This window comes from Scyliorhinus canicula, chromosome 1, assembly GCF_902713615.1.
Source record: "Scyliorhinus canicula chromosome 1, sScyCan1.1, whole genome shotgun sequence".
Taxonomy (NCBI): domain Eukaryota; kingdom Metazoa; phylum Chordata; class Chondrichthyes; order Carcharhiniformes; family Scyliorhinidae; genus Scyliorhinus; species Scyliorhinus canicula.
In genome coordinates this window covers 10,086,238-10,105,480 of record NC_052146.1, presented here as the reverse complement: position 1 = coordinate 10,105,480, position 19,243 = coordinate 10,086,238, and the positions used below count along the sequence as shown (strand labels likewise).

The 19,243-nt window shown below is 42.7% G+C and overlaps 1 protein-coding gene across 1 annotated transcript in view; it reads right to left on the bottom strand.

The window, feature by feature from the left end:
* Nucleotides 1-19,243, bottom strand: part of ankle2 (ankyrin repeat and LEM domain containing 2) — a 61,753-nt gene that overhangs the window by 29,970 nt on the left and 12,540 nt on the right. Inside the window, exons 2-3 of the mRNA XM_038807597.1 lie at nt 3,241-3,714; nt 709-903 (exon numbers count right to left, since the gene is read on the bottom strand). Coding sequence (XP_038663525.1) covers nt 709-903; nt 3,241-3,703 — 658 coding nt within the window. The 5' untranslated portion in view covers nt 3,704-3,714. The remainder of the gene's footprint in view (nt 1-708; nt 904-3,240; nt 3,715-19,243) is intronic.

The following is a 19,243-nucleotide window of genomic DNA, read 5'->3' as shown; positions in this document are numbered from 1 at the left end:
ACTTGCCAATGTTCCTCTGAAGTCACTCAGCATCATCCTCACAATTCACTATTCTCCCAAGCTTAGTGTCATCTGCAAATTTAGAGATTTGGCCCTCACCACCCACTTCTAAATCATTTATATAAATCAGAAAAGGCAAGGGTCCCAACACTGAGCCCTAGGGAAATCCTAGGTATAGATGGGAATTCTGAGAAATGCCCATCTATACCTACCCTCTATTTCCTATCTCTTAGCCAACTTCTAATCCAAGCTGCCAAGGACCCATCAATCCCAAACATTTCTAATTTGCTAACCAATGTGCCACATGACATGACTCTGGATCAAATGCTTTCTAATAGTCCAAGTATACAACATCCACAGCACTACCTTCCCCCATGCCTGCATCACCTCATCAAAGAACTCAATTAAATTTGTCAGACATGACCTGCCCTTGACAAAGGATGGATTCCTATTCAAATGAACACTTACTGGGATAAAAGTTACACTATGTAACTGTTAATCTACACAGTCCAGTGTGAAAATCCAAAGTTATTAAATATAATAGCACTTTATGGTTTTACTGTGAATTTGGTATGAAGGTTTGGACAGTGGAAATAATTCCCCAAAATAACACATCCTTTTACAAAAATATCAAAACATTTTTGACAATTTTCTAGGAAAAGCACAAAACTCCCCAAATTCTCAAGAAACAAGCTGACAATAGTTTACCTCGGTTACACATCACACTGCCTTTCAATGGAGATATGCACGCAGATGACTTGCTTGGTGAGGGGTAGTAGTCACAAATACCTCTGGCAAACTTTTCTGCATCTTCTCGATTAATGAAAGCTTTGAATCGAGATCCTTTCATCATCTTTACAGCTTGAAGGGCTTCCTTCTTATCCAAATAGACATGCACTTTGTCTTTTCAGGAAGAATAGAAGGCAAATTAAAAAGAAAAGGGACAATGCTCTTCTACAGAAAAACACCAGTCACAATAACCAACGTTATTAACCAGCCATGTCTCTGAAAGCATCCTTACTGCCATCAGGTGAAGGATATTGGATTGGAGAACCATTTGCCATTTTGAGATTGCCAAACATTTTAACATAATAATACAAGCAAACTATTATAAAGTCCAATTTAAAAGTCACACTATTTGTACAGTTATTCCTTTGGTTGCCGACATTATAAACGGCCAACTAGCATTAAAAATAAAACATTGGAACATTAAAATCAGGAATTGTAAATAAATTGTATGAATTGTCCTCTGCTTGCAGGCAATAGCCACCACGTGGCTCCATAGAGAATTTCCAGCAGTGATATAGTCACTGGACGCGTAATCCAGAGACTCTGGTTCAAACCTCATTGTGGCAGATGGTGAAATTTGAATTAAATAAAAATCTGGAATTAAAACTCTAATTGACCATGAAACCACTGTAGATTGTTGTAAAGACTCGTCTGGTTCATTAATGTGCTTTAGGGAAGGAACTCTGCCATCCTTACCTGGTCTGGCCCACAAGTGACTCCAGATCATCGGCAATGTGGTTGAATCATAAGTACCCTTGGGAATGCCTCCATCAAGGGCAAAAATTATAACTGTGCCATAGAATCCAAACAATTGGCAAAAAACATCTTTGCCATTGTCATTTTTTAAAATGTACTTGCTTCAGTTACTTTTCACTCCATTCTTTCCCTTTCTGTAAGGTATTACTTCCCTGTAAGGTATTGTGGAGCTCACATTTGGAGTATTGTGTGCAGTTCTGGTCACCTCACTATAGGAAGGATGTGGAAGCATTGGAAAGGGTGCAAAGGCGATTTACCAGGATGCTGCCTGGTTTGCAGGATAGGTTTTGTGAGGAAAGGTTGAGGGAGCTAGGGCTTTTCTCTTTGGAGCGAAGGAGGATGATAGGCGACTTAATAGAGTTTTATAAGATGATGAGGGGGAGATAGAGTGGACATTCAGAGACTATTTCCTCAGGTGGATGTAGTTGTTACAAGGGGGGATAACTATAAGATTCAGGGTGGGAGATATAGGAGGGATGTCCGAGATAGGTTCTTTACTCAGAGAGTGGTTAGGGTGTAGAATGGACTGCCTGCTGTGATAGTGGAGTCAGCCACTTTGGAGTCAGCGGCTATTGGATAGGCAAATGGAGCACACCAGAATGACAGGAGTGGGATAGCTTGATCTTGGTTTTGGACAATGCTTGGCACAACATCGAGGCCGGAAGGGCCTGTTCTGTGCTGTACTGTTCTATGAACACTGTCCAGAAGGGCAGAGAGCCAGGTGTGATGTGGAGGGAATAGCTCTTGGTTCAGGCCCATCTCATCATTTTGACCACAAGTAAAATTAAACATGAGCAAGGCATTGCTGTCTGAAATACCAGTCAGCTGCAAATAATGGTGTGCAAGATTCTTCAAAAACAGTGACCATAATTCCAAAATATATAATGGGTGGCACGGTAGCACAGTGGTTAGCACAGTTGCTACACGGCTCCAGGGTCCCAGGTTCGATTCCTGGCTTGGGTCACTCTGTGTGGAGTCTGCAAGTTCTCCCCATGTCTGCGTGGGTTTCCTCTGGGTGCTTCGGTTTCCTCCCACAGTCCAAAGATGTGCAGGGTAGGTGGACTGGCCATGCTAAATTGCCCTTTGTATCCAAAAAAGGTTAGGTGGGGGTATGGGATGGGGTGGATGGGGGGGGGGGGGAGGCTTAAGTAGGGTGCTCTTTCCGAGGGCCGGTGCAGACTCAATGGGCCGAATGACCTCCTTCTGCACTGAAAATTCTATGAAATTCTATAAATATATGAATATCACTTCCATCTTATCAGTGGATTAGAAAATATTGATTTTTAGTAGCATGGTGAGTGATAAACTGCAATTGAATTTGCTGCTGTTGCTAACTGGACCCCGTTATATTGTTACTACATTGTTATATCCCTCCATAGACAGGTCTAGACTGTCATTCCTCCCTCTCCTACTGATATTGCTTTGTATCGTATAAATTTACTACTCAAAACAATTCACATCACAAATTAAGTCTACAAACAGGCATCAATATGTACATTGATATGTAAACCAAAACTTGGGCAGCAGTGGCGCATTAGTTAGCATGTTGCCTCATTGCGCCAGGGACCCATGTTCAACCCTTGCCCCAGCTCACTGTCCATGTGGAGTTTGCTCATTCTCCCCATGTCTGCGTGGGTTTCACCCCCACAACACAAAGTGTTACATTTGGCATAACTATAAATTTAAGAGACTCACCATTCCGAGACAATATGTCATCCCAGACTGGACAAACCCCATAATAAAGTGAAGAGGTGGCAGCTGAACCTCCTGACATCTGCTCGGTACTGTTCTGTAAATCACGTGAATCTACATCTTTTGACAACGCTGCCTCATCTGGTGGGTTTAGTCCCACATCATATCCAAAATGCCCATCGCTGTGGGATTCGGCAGAACATGCCGCAGAGCTGCAGTCAGACAAGTACGAGGAGTGGCTACACAAAGCACTGTTGTCTTCAGATTTTGCTGAATCGTAGGTGAACTTAGGTGGCCTATCTGCTTCTCCCCCTTCCTGGCGTTCCAACAACACCTGAGCGAGCTTCTTCTCAAAAATGAAGCGGGTTGTTGAAGTTATGGGTCCATAGTTCAATCCAGCATTGAGAATTTCTTGTCTGAGTTCAGTGGGGGTGAGTTGCTTCAGTCTCATCAAAATAGCTTCCATCCTGTCTTTGTCTGCAGAAGAGGGAAAATAGTCTATGAAGAAACTAAAAATGCCTGTCTTAATATAGCGCTTAGAAACTAACAAGGAGTTCAAGGTAACATCTTCAATCCTTCACACGCCTTTTCCTTTAGGTTTATGTGACAATTGTGCAACTTTTGATCCTCTTTAGTAATTTTCTTATCAAAAAAGCTCCATGTGTAATAGTATTTCCGAGATTTAGCTGCTGTCCAAAATAGTCCAGTCCAAGAATAAGATTTGCAGCTTTATCATGAAAGCTGAATAAAATTAGATCACTTTTTATCCTCCCCATTTCTGCCCCACCTCACAATAAAATAGGTGCTATTCAGCTCATAATGTAATGCAGAATTTTAAAAAAAAAACAGTAATTTGGTCACAAAGCAAAATACTGTAGATGCTGAAAAACTTAAATAAAAACAGAGGATGTTGAAATAATCAGATCACACTGTGTCTGTAGGGAGAGAAACAGAATTAACGTTTCAGGTTGATGATCTTTGGTCAACAAATAGGCCCTCTCACATACACAGAAATGTTAAATGCTATTTTGTCACTAACACTAGCATGTGTTAGATCGTCTATATCATCTCATAAACAGCAACAGGACACAGCATTTAATGAGACCTTTCTATTTAAGTACACAGTCTCCCTTCCACACGAAGTCTGGAAAAAAAACTAACGGAAAGACATGTAAAATTGAAAAAGTGTAGTAGGTATCTGAAGATGGCTTTCATCTCCATTCTCAAAATGGATGTAGATTTCTTTCCGAGTGAAAAACGCAGACATGTATAAAGTTAATATCCACCAAAAAGAAAAGACCTGAACATACTTCATAGAATAATACAGCTCGGGAGGTGGCCATTCGGCCCAGAGCTTTCCAACCAGTCCTATCATGCTTTCACCAAAGCCATGCAAATTTGTCTTTTGAGTATCTATCTATCCAATTAGCAATAAATCTGCTTCCTCCACACTTTCATTTGCATTTCACTGCATTTTACTTTATAACAACCTGCAGTGTAACAAAATGTTGCCTCCTGGTGCCTCTGATTCTTTGTCCATAAATCTGTTATGAACAATGTATTTATGTATATGTATATGATACATATGTATATGCCAAGAAAAGTAAAAATAATTTTAGTTTCATTTAGGTTTTGTTTATGAACCTTGGTGCCTGGGAGTCTGTGACAGACTTGTGACTGAGGTTTTAGAACGTTTGGGTTTGTTTGTATATACATTTTTAATGACATTTTACAGCGTGCGAAGTAAAAGAGAGGGTTGAAAATAGGTTGAAAGTTCAGTGATCCTGGAAACAAAACACAAAGTAGAAAAGCTTTACTACTGCCTAGCGACAGTGATCTGGAGGAGACTGACACAGAAAAGACACGAGTTGAGAGGATGGGTTCAGTGTCAGAGCAAGACGACATAGATTTGAAGTCCTCTCTTGATAAACCTCAAGACTAATGGGACAGTAATTAACCGAATATGCGGCTCAACGTAGTTTAGGGAACTCATCTGTTTGCTCTGTTGATGAAGAAACAATGAGTGCGGTTTTCCGGGTCTCGCGGAGAAATACAAGTTGTCTGTAAAGCATCAAGCGAATGCTCAGGAACTCATCGGAAGGAAACAATTTAATAATAATAATAATTGCTTATTGTCACAAGTAGGCTTCAATGAAAAGCCCCTAGTCGCCACATTCCGGCGCCTGTTCGAGGAGGCTGGTACGTGAATTGAACCCGCACTGCTGGCCTTGTTCTGCATTACAAGCCAGCTGTTTAGCCCACTGTGCTAGACCAGCCCCTGGTTTGTAACACAATGTCAGTCCTAAGCGAGAAGTCTGTGTCAAGCGAGTGGCAACTCTTCACTGGTTTAGGTGTCTGTAAAAATATTGCTGGGGAATTTGATTTGATTTATTGTCACATGTACCGAAGTACAGTGAAAAATATTTTTCTGCGGCCGAGGGAACGTACAGTAGACAAAAAGAATAATCGACAGAGTACATTGACAAATGGTGCGTTGACAAACAGTGATTGGTTACAGTGCAGAAGAAAACATAGAAGAACTTTGATAATAATTCTATAAGAGGAAAATAGTTTTAGTAGGTTAGAACACTGATAGAAAGAAAAGGGATGGGGGAGAGAGCTCAGAGAGTCGCCATGCTCCGGCGCCATCATGGACATCGGGTCTGAATTGTCTTGTGCTTGTATTGAGATCTTTCCAACTTTTGTGTGGTGTAACGTAGTTCACTTGTTTTGTTTTAATAAATATTTATTCTTTGTTCACTTGTGAATTTGTTCAGTAACTTTCTTCCACTGTTTCTGAAAAAATGTAAGGATCTATCAAGCCAGATTTCAGTCTGGGATCTGACTTGTACAGCAGCTGGGATCCTAACAGCTGCATCTTCCGATTACCATGCCCTCGCTCACATTTCTCCTTATTTACCCCATCTAAACCAACATTCTGAATACCTATTAATCAGATCTGTTCTGGCCTGAAGAGAACAAGCTCAGTTTCTCCAGTCTCTTCTCAAAACTGAAGCTCTTCATCCCTCGTAAAGAACAACTTCTCCAAGGCCTTGAAATCCTTCCCAAAGTATGATGCCGAGAATTTAATGCAATGCTCCAACTGAGACCCTAACCAGTGTTGGCTTTTGTACTCCATGCCTCTATTAATAAAGCCAAATATCCCATGTGCTTTTAAACAGCTTTTGCGGGTTTCTTTTCAGAATGCATATATCTGACAAATGAATGATGTGCATCATAAGTCAGCTGTCTTCAAGGATCCTTTTCCACCATAAATACAAATATATTTGCATATATATATTCGTATTCGGGCAGCATGGTAGCATAGTGGTTAGCACAGTTGCTTCACAGCTCCAGGATCCCAGATTCGATTCCCGGCTGGGTCACTGTCTGTGCGGAGTCTGCACGTTCTCCCTGTGTCTGCATGGGTTTCCTCCGGGTGCTCTAGTTTCCTCCAGCAGTCCAAAGATCTGAGGGTTCGGTGGATTGGCCATGCTAACTTGCCCTTAGTGTCCAAAAAAGGTTATATGGGGGTTACTGGGATGGGATGGATACGCGGGCTTGAGTAGGGTGCTCTTTGTAAGGGCCGGTGCAGACTCGATGGGCTGAATGGCCTCCTTCTGTGATTCTATGATTAACTCCTGTGAACCAATTGTTCATCTCAAGATCACAAACTGCCTCCAAATATGGAATATCTAATATAGTTTTTGTCCACCCACACTGAACTGTTTAATATTTCAGACTTCCCTAAACAAAATTGCCACCTATAATGGGTCCTTTATCCTAGTGGCACGGAAATGATCTTCATTTTCAAGCAAAAGGTTTCCCCTTTTGTGCATCAAAATACATGTCTGATTCTTTTTTGCATCACAATAAATATTTGCAACCTTTAAATATGGGTCCTATGAGTAATCTCCAACACTAGGGTTTCAAAACAACATTGAATCAGAAATCGGTAACTTTTCAAATGATCTGCAAATGATTTTGCCTCATCTATACTTTTGTCACTGATTTGGGGGATGGGGGTGGAGGAAATTGCCAATCAATTCAGTTTCTGTTTTGTCCAACAACCCATCATGATAATACCATCTCAACCTCTTTTTTAACCACCTTGTTTTTTTTACATTAGGCATTCTAATGACGAAAGTTAGAACTCATTTTCAAACATTATACATCTGTTTAAACATGTCTTGGGTTTATCAAAGACATTGTTTACCTCACATCTGCCTGCGCCGACAAATCTGCTCATTGTCCCATACTGCAACTGGGCAATAACTTGTGATCTTTATATTAGCTTGGCATAATCAGATAGAATCATAGCTATTAGATCATGCCATCATTAATAAGAACATTCACAGACAGCTCTGTGCAATGCTGTGGTCTTACTTGGCAGATACCATAAGAACTTTGGCCAATTCACTGATTTTTTTTTCTATTTATGGTGGGGGGCAGAAAAGAGGGTACACATATTTTTTTGATAAACTGATAGATTTCAATATATTTATTTACCAACCACATCATTCCTACAGATGAGTGAGAGTAATTTGCAACATAACAACAAGGCTAAATTTAATTTGTACACAATTTAAATAAATAAACTTTTGCCAATCAACAAGTCATTTTAGTTCTGATTATAATACTCTTCCTGTTGTAGGAAGGACACTGGGTGACTAGCAGTGGATCACAGGGCAGCAATACAAATCATGAGGGTTCAGGTGACAAAGTAAACCCTGCAGCAAAGTTCCCGCAATCTGTCAAATGAACCATGTGATTGGAAAATGACCTGCAATTCTCTACGTGACATCTAATATTGTTATATACAGGCTTTCTTCAAAAATATATCAGCTTCTGCTTTTAACTTTGCAAGTGAGCCCATGACTATCACTTGGATTACAATACAGAGCTCACTGTCCACCATAGAATTGTAAAAAGTCTTACAACACCAGGTTAAAGTCCAACAGGTTTGTTTCAAATCACTAGCTTTCGGAGCACTGCTCCTTCCTCAGGTGAAGGAAGGAGGAAGGAGCAGTGCTCCGAAAGCTAGTGATTTGAAACAAACCTGTTGGACTTTAACCTGGTGTTGTAAGACTTCTTACTGCGCTCACCCCAGTCCAACGCCAGAATCTCCACTCCATAGAATTGTACAGGTTTGTGTCCTTTTAAAAGAATGTACTGCTTTATTTACTGTAAATACAAGACAAATCTATTTTCCTAAAGTCCACGGCATGGTGGTACAGTGGTTCGCACTGCAGTCACACAGCACCAGGGACCCGGGTTCAATTCCGACCTCGGGTGACTGCGTGGAGTTTGCACTCTCTCTCAGAGTCTGCGTGGGTTTCCGCCGGGTGCTCCAATTTCCTCCCACAGTTCAAAAATATGCAGGTTAGGTGGATTGGCCATGCTAAAATTGCCCTTTCGTGTTCAAATGTTAGGAGGGGTTATGAGAATAGGACAGCCAAATGGGCATAGGTATGGTGCTCCTTCGGAGGTTCGGTGCGGAATGTCCTCCTTCTGCACTATAGGGATTCTATGATCTTCTGCCTGCCTCCTGTAGTTCCACACTGTACACACAGCTGCCTGACTGAGTTAACCAAGACAGCAGAGTGTTACAAATCTGCCATGAAAGAAAGGTAGGAGAAAAAAATACCAGATGCGCAGTGATGTGGATCAGTCTCTTTATTCATCTGAAACTCAAGATTTCATAAAATTTGAATTCGCTCTCCAGATTTTCTCACATTATGCACAGAAGAAAAGATCTTACATTTTGGATCTGCCCCATTTTGAAATCTGCTGGAATGATTGAATGGTAAGCCATTCTCCCTGGATAGTTTGGTACAGGCTGTGGCACTAAGTCACACACATTCCCTATTAGATTCCTGTGCTCTTTAAGTGCTCTTAAAGGTAAATTAGGTCGAAGCTGTGTGGACTTTATGGGCTTTAGTGCCCAACTTAACAAATAACCCTTCAACATTGCTCAGTCACACCAGGAACAGCTACTCAGATGATACTGGAATGTTGCCAGCTGCACAGATCACACAGAACAGTACAGCACAGAACAGGCCCTTCGGCCCTCGATGTTGTGCCGAGCAATGATCACCCTACTCTAACCCACGTATCCACCCTATACCCGTAACCCAACAACCCCCCCCTTAACCTTACTTTTTAGGACACTACGGGCAATTTATCATGGCCAATCCACCTAACCCGCACATCTTTGGACTGTGGGAGGAAACCGGAGCACCCGGAGGAAACCCACGCACACACGGGGAGGACGTGCAGACTCCGCACAGACAGTGACCCAGCCGGGAATCGAACCTGGGACCCTGGAGCTGTGAAGCATTTATGCTAACCACCATGCTACCGTGCTGCCTTTGGGAAGAAACGAAAATATAAAACTGCAAAGTTAAATTATTTTATTTTCACATTAATTCCAACCGTACTGCCAGTCTGGTTTACGACAACCCAAAATATAAAAATTATTCTGGAGGAACATTTCATTTTGTGCTGTTGGTCAGTAGAACAAAGAACAAAGAAAATTACAGCACAGGAACAGCCCCTTCGGCCCTCCCAGCCTGCGCCGATCCAGATCCTTTATCTAAACCTGTTGCCTATTTTCCAAGGTCTACTTCTCTCTGTTCCCCACCCGTTCATATATCTGTCCAGATGCATCTTAAATGATGCTATCGTACCTGCCTCTACCACCTCCAGCTGGCAAAGCATTCCAGGCACCCACCACCCTCTGCGTAAAAGACTTTCCACGCACATCTCCCTTAAACCTTTCCCCTCTCACCTTGAAATCGTGACCCCTTGTAATTGACACCCCCACTCTTGGAAAAAGCTTGTTGCTATCCACCCTGTCCATACCTCTCAATTTTGTAGACCTAAATCAGGTCTCCCCTCAACCTCCGTCTTTCCAATGAAAACAATCCTAATCTACTCAACCTTTCTTCATAGCTAGCACCCTCCATACCAGGCAATGTCCTGGTGAACCTCCTCTACACCCTCTCTAAAGCATCCACATCCTTCTGGTAATGTGGCGAGCAGAACTGCACGCAGTATTCCAAATGTGGCCTAACCAAAGTCCGATACAACTGTAACATGACCTGCTAACTCTTGTACTCAATACCCCGTCCGATGAAGGCAAGCATGCTGTATGCCTTCTTGGCCACTCTATCAACCTGCGTTGCCACCTTCAGGGTACAATGGACCTGAACTCCCAGATCTCTCTGTACATCAATTTTCCCCAGGACTCTTCCATTGACCATATAGTCTGCTCTTGAGTTAGATCTTCCAAAATGCATCACCTCGCATTTGCCTGGATTGAACTCCATCTGCCATTTCTCTGTCCAACTCTCCAATCTATCTATATTTTGCTGTATTCTCTGACAGTCCGCCTCGCTATCTGCAAACTTGCTCATCAGACCACTTATACCTTCGTCATGATCATTTATGTATATCACAAACAACAGTGGTCCGAGCACGGATGCCTGTGGAACACCACTAGTCACCTTTCTCCATTTTGTGAGACTCCCTTCCACCACTACTTACTCTCGGTCTCCTGTGGCCCAGCCAGTTCTTTATCCATCTAGCTAGTACACCCTGAACAAATATTTGGCAATTCAATTCCTACTTTTCAACTATATTCATGCAGTAACAGGACAATACATCAGCCTCAAAGCATTCCGATTCCGAATGGATCAACACATAGGGCTCCAAAGCTGTGCAAGCATTAAACCCTGCCTTTTTCTCACTAAGAAATGCTGATAATAAACTGTTTCTATTTAAAAGCTGTGGTCATAAAGCAGAGCAGTGGCATTTACATAGTACCTTTCGTGACCTCAGGATGTCCCCAAACCTCTTGGCTTGTAATCTGGAGCTAAACACACTCCTCATGCTTTACCACTTACAGAAGAAAGCTGTACTTAACATGAGAACAAACGACAAAGGAGTGCACCTTCCTTCAACGATTCCAGCCTTTTGAGCATCTGACCCTCGGCATTCAAGGCCACCAGGAACCAGGCAACTTCCAGTCCAAGGGGCATCAACCACGGATGATTTGGATATTCAGCAGGTAGCAGTGTGGGGAGTGAGGCATAGAAAATGAAAGGGAAAAAGCAGCAACAGGTAGAAGTGATGCTGGAAAGTGCATTCCAAGGACCGACTCCCCAGTTGAAACGTTCAGCCATTATTCTCAACAGCCCATTTTCTTTTTTAAAAAACACTTTCTTAGCAAAATGGCTGATGGTGTCACTGCAGGATTATCCAGAAGTATCCAATATATGGTGGCAAGTGTAAAGCTGTCTGTGTTTGATGCTGACTTACAGAATGCAGAATATGTATCGAGCCATCTGCTGCACAGCCTCTCAGGCAGCTGCCAAATAGACCTCTGTGTTCAATGTCACCAATGCACTGGGCAGCAAAACAGATAACTTTAGCCAAATGAGGAACATGTTTGGAACAGGCTTCCAAATGCCACTGCCACCATAGGAGCCACTCACCACAGAGCAAAGAGTGCAGTGACAAGCCAGAACTGGCAACTGGACAAGCTGCTCTCAATGAATAAACGGCACTGCTTTACCAATCCCCACCCATACCAGAACCAAAAGGAAGGTAGGCTGGGCTCAGCCAATTCCACAGCAGGAAATCATTAGGGGCTCAGACTTCAAAACATCAAGTGCCAACCTGTTTCGAGGAATATGCCACTGAAACACAGCTGCAACCCTTCTCCCAGCCTCCTGTTTTAATATTTTTGGTTGATATGCTAACACAGAATATTTACAGAGTGCTGAGGCAAGGAAAACATTTAACTTTATTGGAATATCACCGTGGCTTCCTTACCATGGGGTCTACAAAAGAGCAAGCTCACAAGACATTGCATCACTTTGTGTGATGACATATACGGTGTCTCATCAGCATATCACAGTTAGAATTAACCCCTTAAAAGTACACCCCCCTTACCCCAGATCTGTTTCTTCTTCCCCCGAGTCTCTGATTTCACATTTATTTTTACTGAAATAAACATTGTGGCAGTTTCACATCTTCCCAAAGGGGTCCTCTGCTCCTTTGGAAGTGATTGAGGATTTGGGTGCTGCTTAAGTCTCTCAGACTTGGGATCATCAATCTGGTTGTTACCTAGATCTCTTGGCAAATGCAGTATCTCAGGTCTGCTCAGTTGGGTAAATGACTGATTCGACTGTGTAGGAGGTTACTTGTGTGTGGGTATCTCGCGCACATCTGATCCATCTCACCATACAATTTTCAGTTTGAGTGAGGAAAGCCGGCAGATGTGATGTCTGTCACTTGTCCATAACGAGCTCGAATCCAAATGGGTTCTCCTGGTTGGAGATTTGGTAAGTTGCACGCTTTGTGACATTTTTCATTGTTCTATATCTGGCTGGAATAATACTATGTTTTTTCTCCCTCGCCTGTCCAAGTCTTAAATTGTACACGTGAGGGCAGCACAGTGGCGCAGTGGTTAGCACGGTTGGCTCACAGTGACGAGGTCCCAAGTTTGATCCTGGCTCTGGGTCACTGTCCGTGTGAAGTTTGCACATTCTCCCAGTGTTTGCGTGGGTTTCACCCCTACAACCCAAAAGATGTGCGGGATAAGTGGATTGGCCACACTGAATTGCCACTTAATTGGAAAAAATAATAATAATCTTTTATTGTCACAAGTATGAAGTTACTGCGAAAAGCCTCTAGTCGCCACATTCCGGTGCCTGTTCGGGTAAACTGGTACAGGAATTGAACCCGCGCTGCTGGCCTTGTTCTGCATCACAAACCAGCTGTCTAACCCACTGAGCTAAACCAGCTTATTGGGTAATGAATTGGGTACTCTTAATTTTTTTTTAATTATACATGTGGCATAAGTGGAATGGCAGAGTTGGGTGTTGTATTCTCAGTCTTCTTCCCATTAGGAGCTCACAAGGTGCTGAACCATTTGGAGTGGAGTTAAATTAATGCAGGTTGGATGTCATTGTTCTTCCTCAGCAATGCTTGCCACGGACTTCTCTTCTCATCTCACTGGAAGGACATTTTGAAAATGTCAAGGCAGTCAAACCGAGGCAACATGGTTTGGTATCGGGGAAATCAGGTTTAATCAATCTATTGGAGTTTTTTTGAAGGAGTCGCATGTGCTATGGATAAAAGGTTGCACAGTACTTGGATTTCCAGAACAGTAAGAAGTCTTACAACACCAGGTTAAAGTCCAACAGGTTTGTTTCAAAGACGAGCTTTCGGAGCGCAGCTCCTTCCTCAGGTGAATGGCGAGGTATGTTCCAGACAAAGTCAGAGATGCTGGACAATGCTTGGAATGCGAGCATTTGCAGGTAATCAAATCATTACAGATCCAGGGAGAGGGATAATCACAGGTTAAAGAGGTGTGAATTGTCTCAAGCCAGAACAGTTGGTGGGATTTTGCAAGTCCAGGCCAGATGGTGGGGGGTGGATGTAATGCGACATGAATCCAAGATCCCTGTTGAGGCCGCACTCATGCGTGCCGAACTTAGCTATAAGTTTTTGCTCGACAATTCTGCGTTGTCGCGTGTCCTGAAGACTGCCTTGGAGAACGCTTACCCGGAGATCAGAGGCTGAATGCCCTTGACTGCTGAAGTGTTCCCCGACTGGAAGGGAACATTCCTGCCTGGTGATTGTCGCACGATGCCCGTTCATTTGTGAATTGCGCTTTCACATAGCCGTCCGTCAGTCCAGAAGTAAAACACTCGAACATGTCAGTAACGAATATTCGTTTATTCACGGCCGGGACAAATCTCTAAGTAGTCGGGGAACCACCTTCGAGAAGTGCCAAAGTCCCAAAGTATGGACTGTCTCTTTATACAATCACAGCTTAGAGGTGGTCCCCTTAAATTCCTAGATACACCAATGATTTGGCAAGGATCCAGAACATGTACTTATATGGAATTATTATCCTAAGGTAGGGTGGTGACTATGACATAACTGCTGCTGCTAACGGTTTTTCTTATCCTATCTGTCCCTCAGGTCCAACTTCCTTATCTCATTCCCTCGCGTGCTCCTGAGTCAGCTCTTTCACATTCCAATGTCCCTTGTCTCAGTTGACAAGGTTTTACACACTCATCTTTGCTGTCTCTGCATTAACAGATACAAAGTTCTGTTCTCATTTCATTCCCTTAACCCTTTAACATCCTTTTACTTGAGGGTCACAGATATATTTCAGAACCTTAATATTACATACAGACAGCAAGGTTATAACAAGACGATAAATGAAATCCACTTCCACACATTCGTTGTGAATTCGCATGCAGACACTGCGACAACGAATGAACGGGCGTCGTGCGACAATCACCAGGTTGGAGAACTTGCAAAATAGCTTATTTCAACTTCAGTGGGCAGTGTGTTGTAGGGTGGATCATTTGCAAAACCAAAAGCAATTGTACATCATGACCCTGGGTTGCCCGGCACAACACTGCAGGCTAGGAATATGAGCTGAAATGCTGAATCATGTGTTAAATAAAGATTCCTGACAAGGATGTAACTTTTAACAATATTTATCTGCATGTTCAACTCAGCAATTAATCAGCTATTGAATTCTACACAAAATTTGACTTTGGAATAATAGAAACGAAAAAGAACTACTACAACAGGGTAGAGACAGCTGATGCACATGTTTTGCAGAAACCTTCAAATGCATTTCTCCATACCAGTGTGGAAGATCAAAAGTGAAATTGGCGCTGAGCTTGCACCTTTGTTGCCAAAAGCATATTTCATCTTTTCCTTAAAAGTTGAATTAGTACTTTAAAGAACTAATTGTTATACAAATATATTTGTGCCTATTGAAGTTATATCTCTCACTTTTCATTTCATGGAATAAATATATCAATTTTAAAAGATGAAAAAAAAGTGGAAAGTAAGTCGTAAAGAAGGCGTAAGAGACAAAAATAGGTCAAGCGAGGGGCAAAAATCTGGCATCTGGAATATAATGTGGGCAAATGTGAAATAGTCCACTTTGGCAGAAAGGATAGGAAAAAATGGAGATTGCAGAGCCTGGAGGTACAGAGAAAGCTGGGTGTCATAGATTATATAGAACATACAGTGCAGAAGGAGGCCATTCGGCCCATCGAGTCTGCACCGACCCACTTAAGCCCTCACTTCCACCCTATCCCCGTAACCCAATAACCCCTCCTAACCTTTTTGGACACAAAGGGCAATTTATCATGGCCAATCCACCTAACCTGCACATTTGGACCTTGGAGGAAACCGGAGCACCCGGAGGAAACCCACGCAGACACGGGGAGAACGTGCAGACTCCGCACAGACAGTGACCCAGTGGGGAATTGAACCTGGGACCCTGGTGCTGTGAAGCCACAGTGCTAGCCACTTGCCCTACCGTGTGTGTCCTCGTGTATGAATCACAAAAGGCTAGTATAGGGGTACAGCAAGTTGCCATTGTAAGGAGAATTGATTACAAAAGTTATGCTTCAGTTGTTCAGGGCATTGGTGAGACCACATTTGGAATCCTATGTACAGTTCTGGTCTCCTTGTCGAAGGAAATATGCAAAGGTGTGAGAAGCAGTTCAGAAAAATTTGCATTGGGAATTAAGTGAGATTTGAATCGTTGGCTGTTGAATTTCAAAACTAAGAAGGAGTTTACAACTTAGAAACGGTCATAAATAAGTAAAGTATGTCATTCAATTTACTTTACCCGGATGTGGCAGCCATAGGGAGATCATAAAAGATGTTTATATCAGGTAAGTTTCAAAGAAGGATAAGAACAATGGGGAAAAGATGAAAGAGAAAAAGCATATTTAAAGAGAGGTTGGATGTTGTGCTAGGTGTGGCCATGCAAGACCTCCTGAAGTGTGTGTTCTGGGCTGAGACAGAAGTTAGCAACCTTGGTCACTGTCCGTGTGGAGTTTGCACAGTCTCCCTGTGTTTGCGTGGGTTTCGGCCCCACAACCCAAAGATGTGGAGGGTAGGTGGATTGGTTATGCTAAATTGACCCTTAATTGGAAAAAATTAATTGGCTACTCTTACTTTATTAAAAAAATGAGCAACTTTCAGCTACTCCACGAGAAGTATCTGGTTGTACTAGAAAGCAGGGTTTTGTTTTAAAGTCTCTAGTTTGTACAGACGAGTGGGAGAGCCGAGAAGCCCTGGAATATACCTCTCATTGCAACAACAATGGGTTGTGCCTTGTGGTAATATTACTGGAATTTAATAGACTAAATATGTGTAAAGACTGTTGCCTAAAGGGGTGTCTATTTATGAGTCTAACCAAGAAATAATCTATTGGAAAATGTTCTGCAAGACTAATTTTAAACGGTGTAAATGCAATCTTGTTTTTAGGTTTCTTTTGTTAATAAATGTTTTAATTCTAATATTGAAATTCTCCAAGAGTGTTACTGGAATTTGTGGCTGTTTCGATTTGTACATTGCCAAAAGAAAATACTTGTCAAGTTTCCCTTTTTGGGGTGTGACTCGCACTTCATACCCATCAATCATAACAGCGGGATTTGCATCTAGCTTCATGAAGGTGGAATCCCAATTTTAGAATCATAGAATACCTACAGTGCAGAAGGAGGCCAATCAGCTCATCAAGTCTGCCCCAGGGCAGCACGGTGGCGCAGTGGTTAGCATTGCTGCCTCACAGCTCCGAGGTCCAAGGTTCGATCCTAGTTCTAGGTCACTGTCTGTGTGGAGTTTGCACATTCTCCCCGTGTCTGCGTGGGTTTCGCCCCCACAACCCAAAGAAGTGCTGGGTAGGTGGACTGGCCACACTAAACTGCCCCTTAATTGAATAAAAAAATGAATTGGATACTCTAAATTTTAAAAAGTCTGCACCGACCCTCTGAAAGAGCACCCTACCGAGGCCCACTCCCTCCTCATAACCCATCCAACCTTTGGAAAATAAGGGGTAATTAGCGTGGCCAATCCACCTAACCAGCACACCTTTGGGTGGAAAGTGGAGCACCGTAGGAAACCCAAGCAGACATTGGGAGAATGGCAGACTCCGCACAGACAGTCTTCCAAGGTTAGAATTGAAACCGGTCCCTGGCGCTGTGAAGCAGCAAGTGCCGTGTCATCAATTTTGCTAAGCTTTCATCCACAGACAACATATGATGCACTTTGCCTCGGCTGCTTTGTTCAGCTTTGTGAATGCATGCAAATTTTGTTAGATCCGGCGCATTTTGGCACTGGGACCATCCCCAAGCACCAGCTTATAGATTCTGACACAGGTGAAATAACCACTCGCTTCAACATAGAATCAGGTTGCAACTTTACCTTTGGCAAGAACGGATAAGGAGACTTTCTGGGTGTAACTGACACACTGGCTGTATTTTAGGACAAAGGTGATGTGGAACATTGTCTTAAACCTACCTAGTCCTGTGAACAACTGTGGAAATTCAGCTCAGTTTTAGGTTGCTGTTCTTTCTGGTTTTTCTACTCTGAAAATCAGATGCAAGCCGGAGGCTTTCCTCTGCTTCAAGATCACACTATAGTTAAGAAAGCCCATCAACCCTACTTTCTCAGAAGACTAAGGAAATTTGTCATGTCAGCTACAACCCTCATCAACTTCTACAGATGCACCATAGAAAGCATTCTTTCTGGTTGTATCACACATTGGTATGGATCCTTTTCTGCCCGAGACCGCAGGAAACTACAAAAGGTCATGAATGTAGCCCAGTCCATCATGCAAACCAGCCTCCCATCCATTGACTCGGTCTACAATTCCCGCTGCCTCAGAAAGGCAGCCAGCATAATTAAGGACCCCATGCAGCCCGGACATACTCTCTTCCACCGTCTTCCATCAGGAAAAAGATATCAAAGTTTGAGGTCACGTACCAACCTACTCAAGAACAGCTTCTTCCCCACTGCCATCAGATTTTTGAATGGACCTACCTCGTATTAAGTTGATCTTTTCTCTACACCTTGCTATAACTGTAACATTATATTCTGTAGTCTCTCCTTCCTTCCCTATGTATGGTATGCATTGTTTGTACAGCATGCAAGAAACAATACTTTTCACTGTATACTAATATGTGACAATAATAAATCATATCAAATCAAAAAATCAACGGGTTGCATTCGGTTGTCGTTTAAGGTCTGTACCTTCTGGCCCATGTAATTTATCATTATGATGGCAGAAGTGAACTTTTCTCCAATCACAGTTTAGCATGAAAAAAAACCTGCTGAACTCGAGGCTAACTTTAAAGCCTGTCTCCTCCAGCGGGTCATCAACACTTCAGTAGCTTCCACGTGGTTCCTGGATCTCTCCAAGGAAAGGCACCTCAATAACATGGATATCATCTATTTTATGGATCTGTCACCTTTCGACAGGTTCTCTTTTTGCTTATTGTTTACAGGCTTCTTGCTGCGAACTCTGCAAAAACAGCATTTGGCCTCTTAGACAGGACAATTTCCAAGTTTGAGGTTTTTCCCACTACATCAATTAGTCAGCTGGAGTGGTCGATGGACACTCTTGCCCTCTGTCCACACTGACTCGTACCAACTTTTACAGGTGCACCATAGAAAGCATCCTTTCTGGCTGCATCACAGCCTGTTATGGCAACTGCTCGGCCCAAGACCGTAAGGAACTACAGAGTCGTGAACACCGCCCAGTCCATCACACAAACCCACCTCCCATCCATTGACTCTGTCTACACCACCCGCTGCCTGGGGAAAGTGGGCAGCATAATTAAAGACCCCTCCCTGGGTCTTTAACTTCTTCTGTTAACTTCTTCCATTGGGCAGGAGATACAAAAGTCTGCGAACACGCACGAACAGACTCAAAAACAGCTTTCTCTCCCCTGTTACCACACTCCTAAATGACCCTCTTATGGACTGACCTGATCTTTTCCCACATCTTTTCTACTGAGTAGTACTACACTCCTGTATGCTTCACCTGTTTCCTATGTCTATGTATTTACATTGTGTATTTTATGTATTTTCTTTTGATGTACGGAATGATCTGTCTCAACTGCATGCAGAACAATACTTTTCACAGTACCTCGGTACACGGTGACAATAA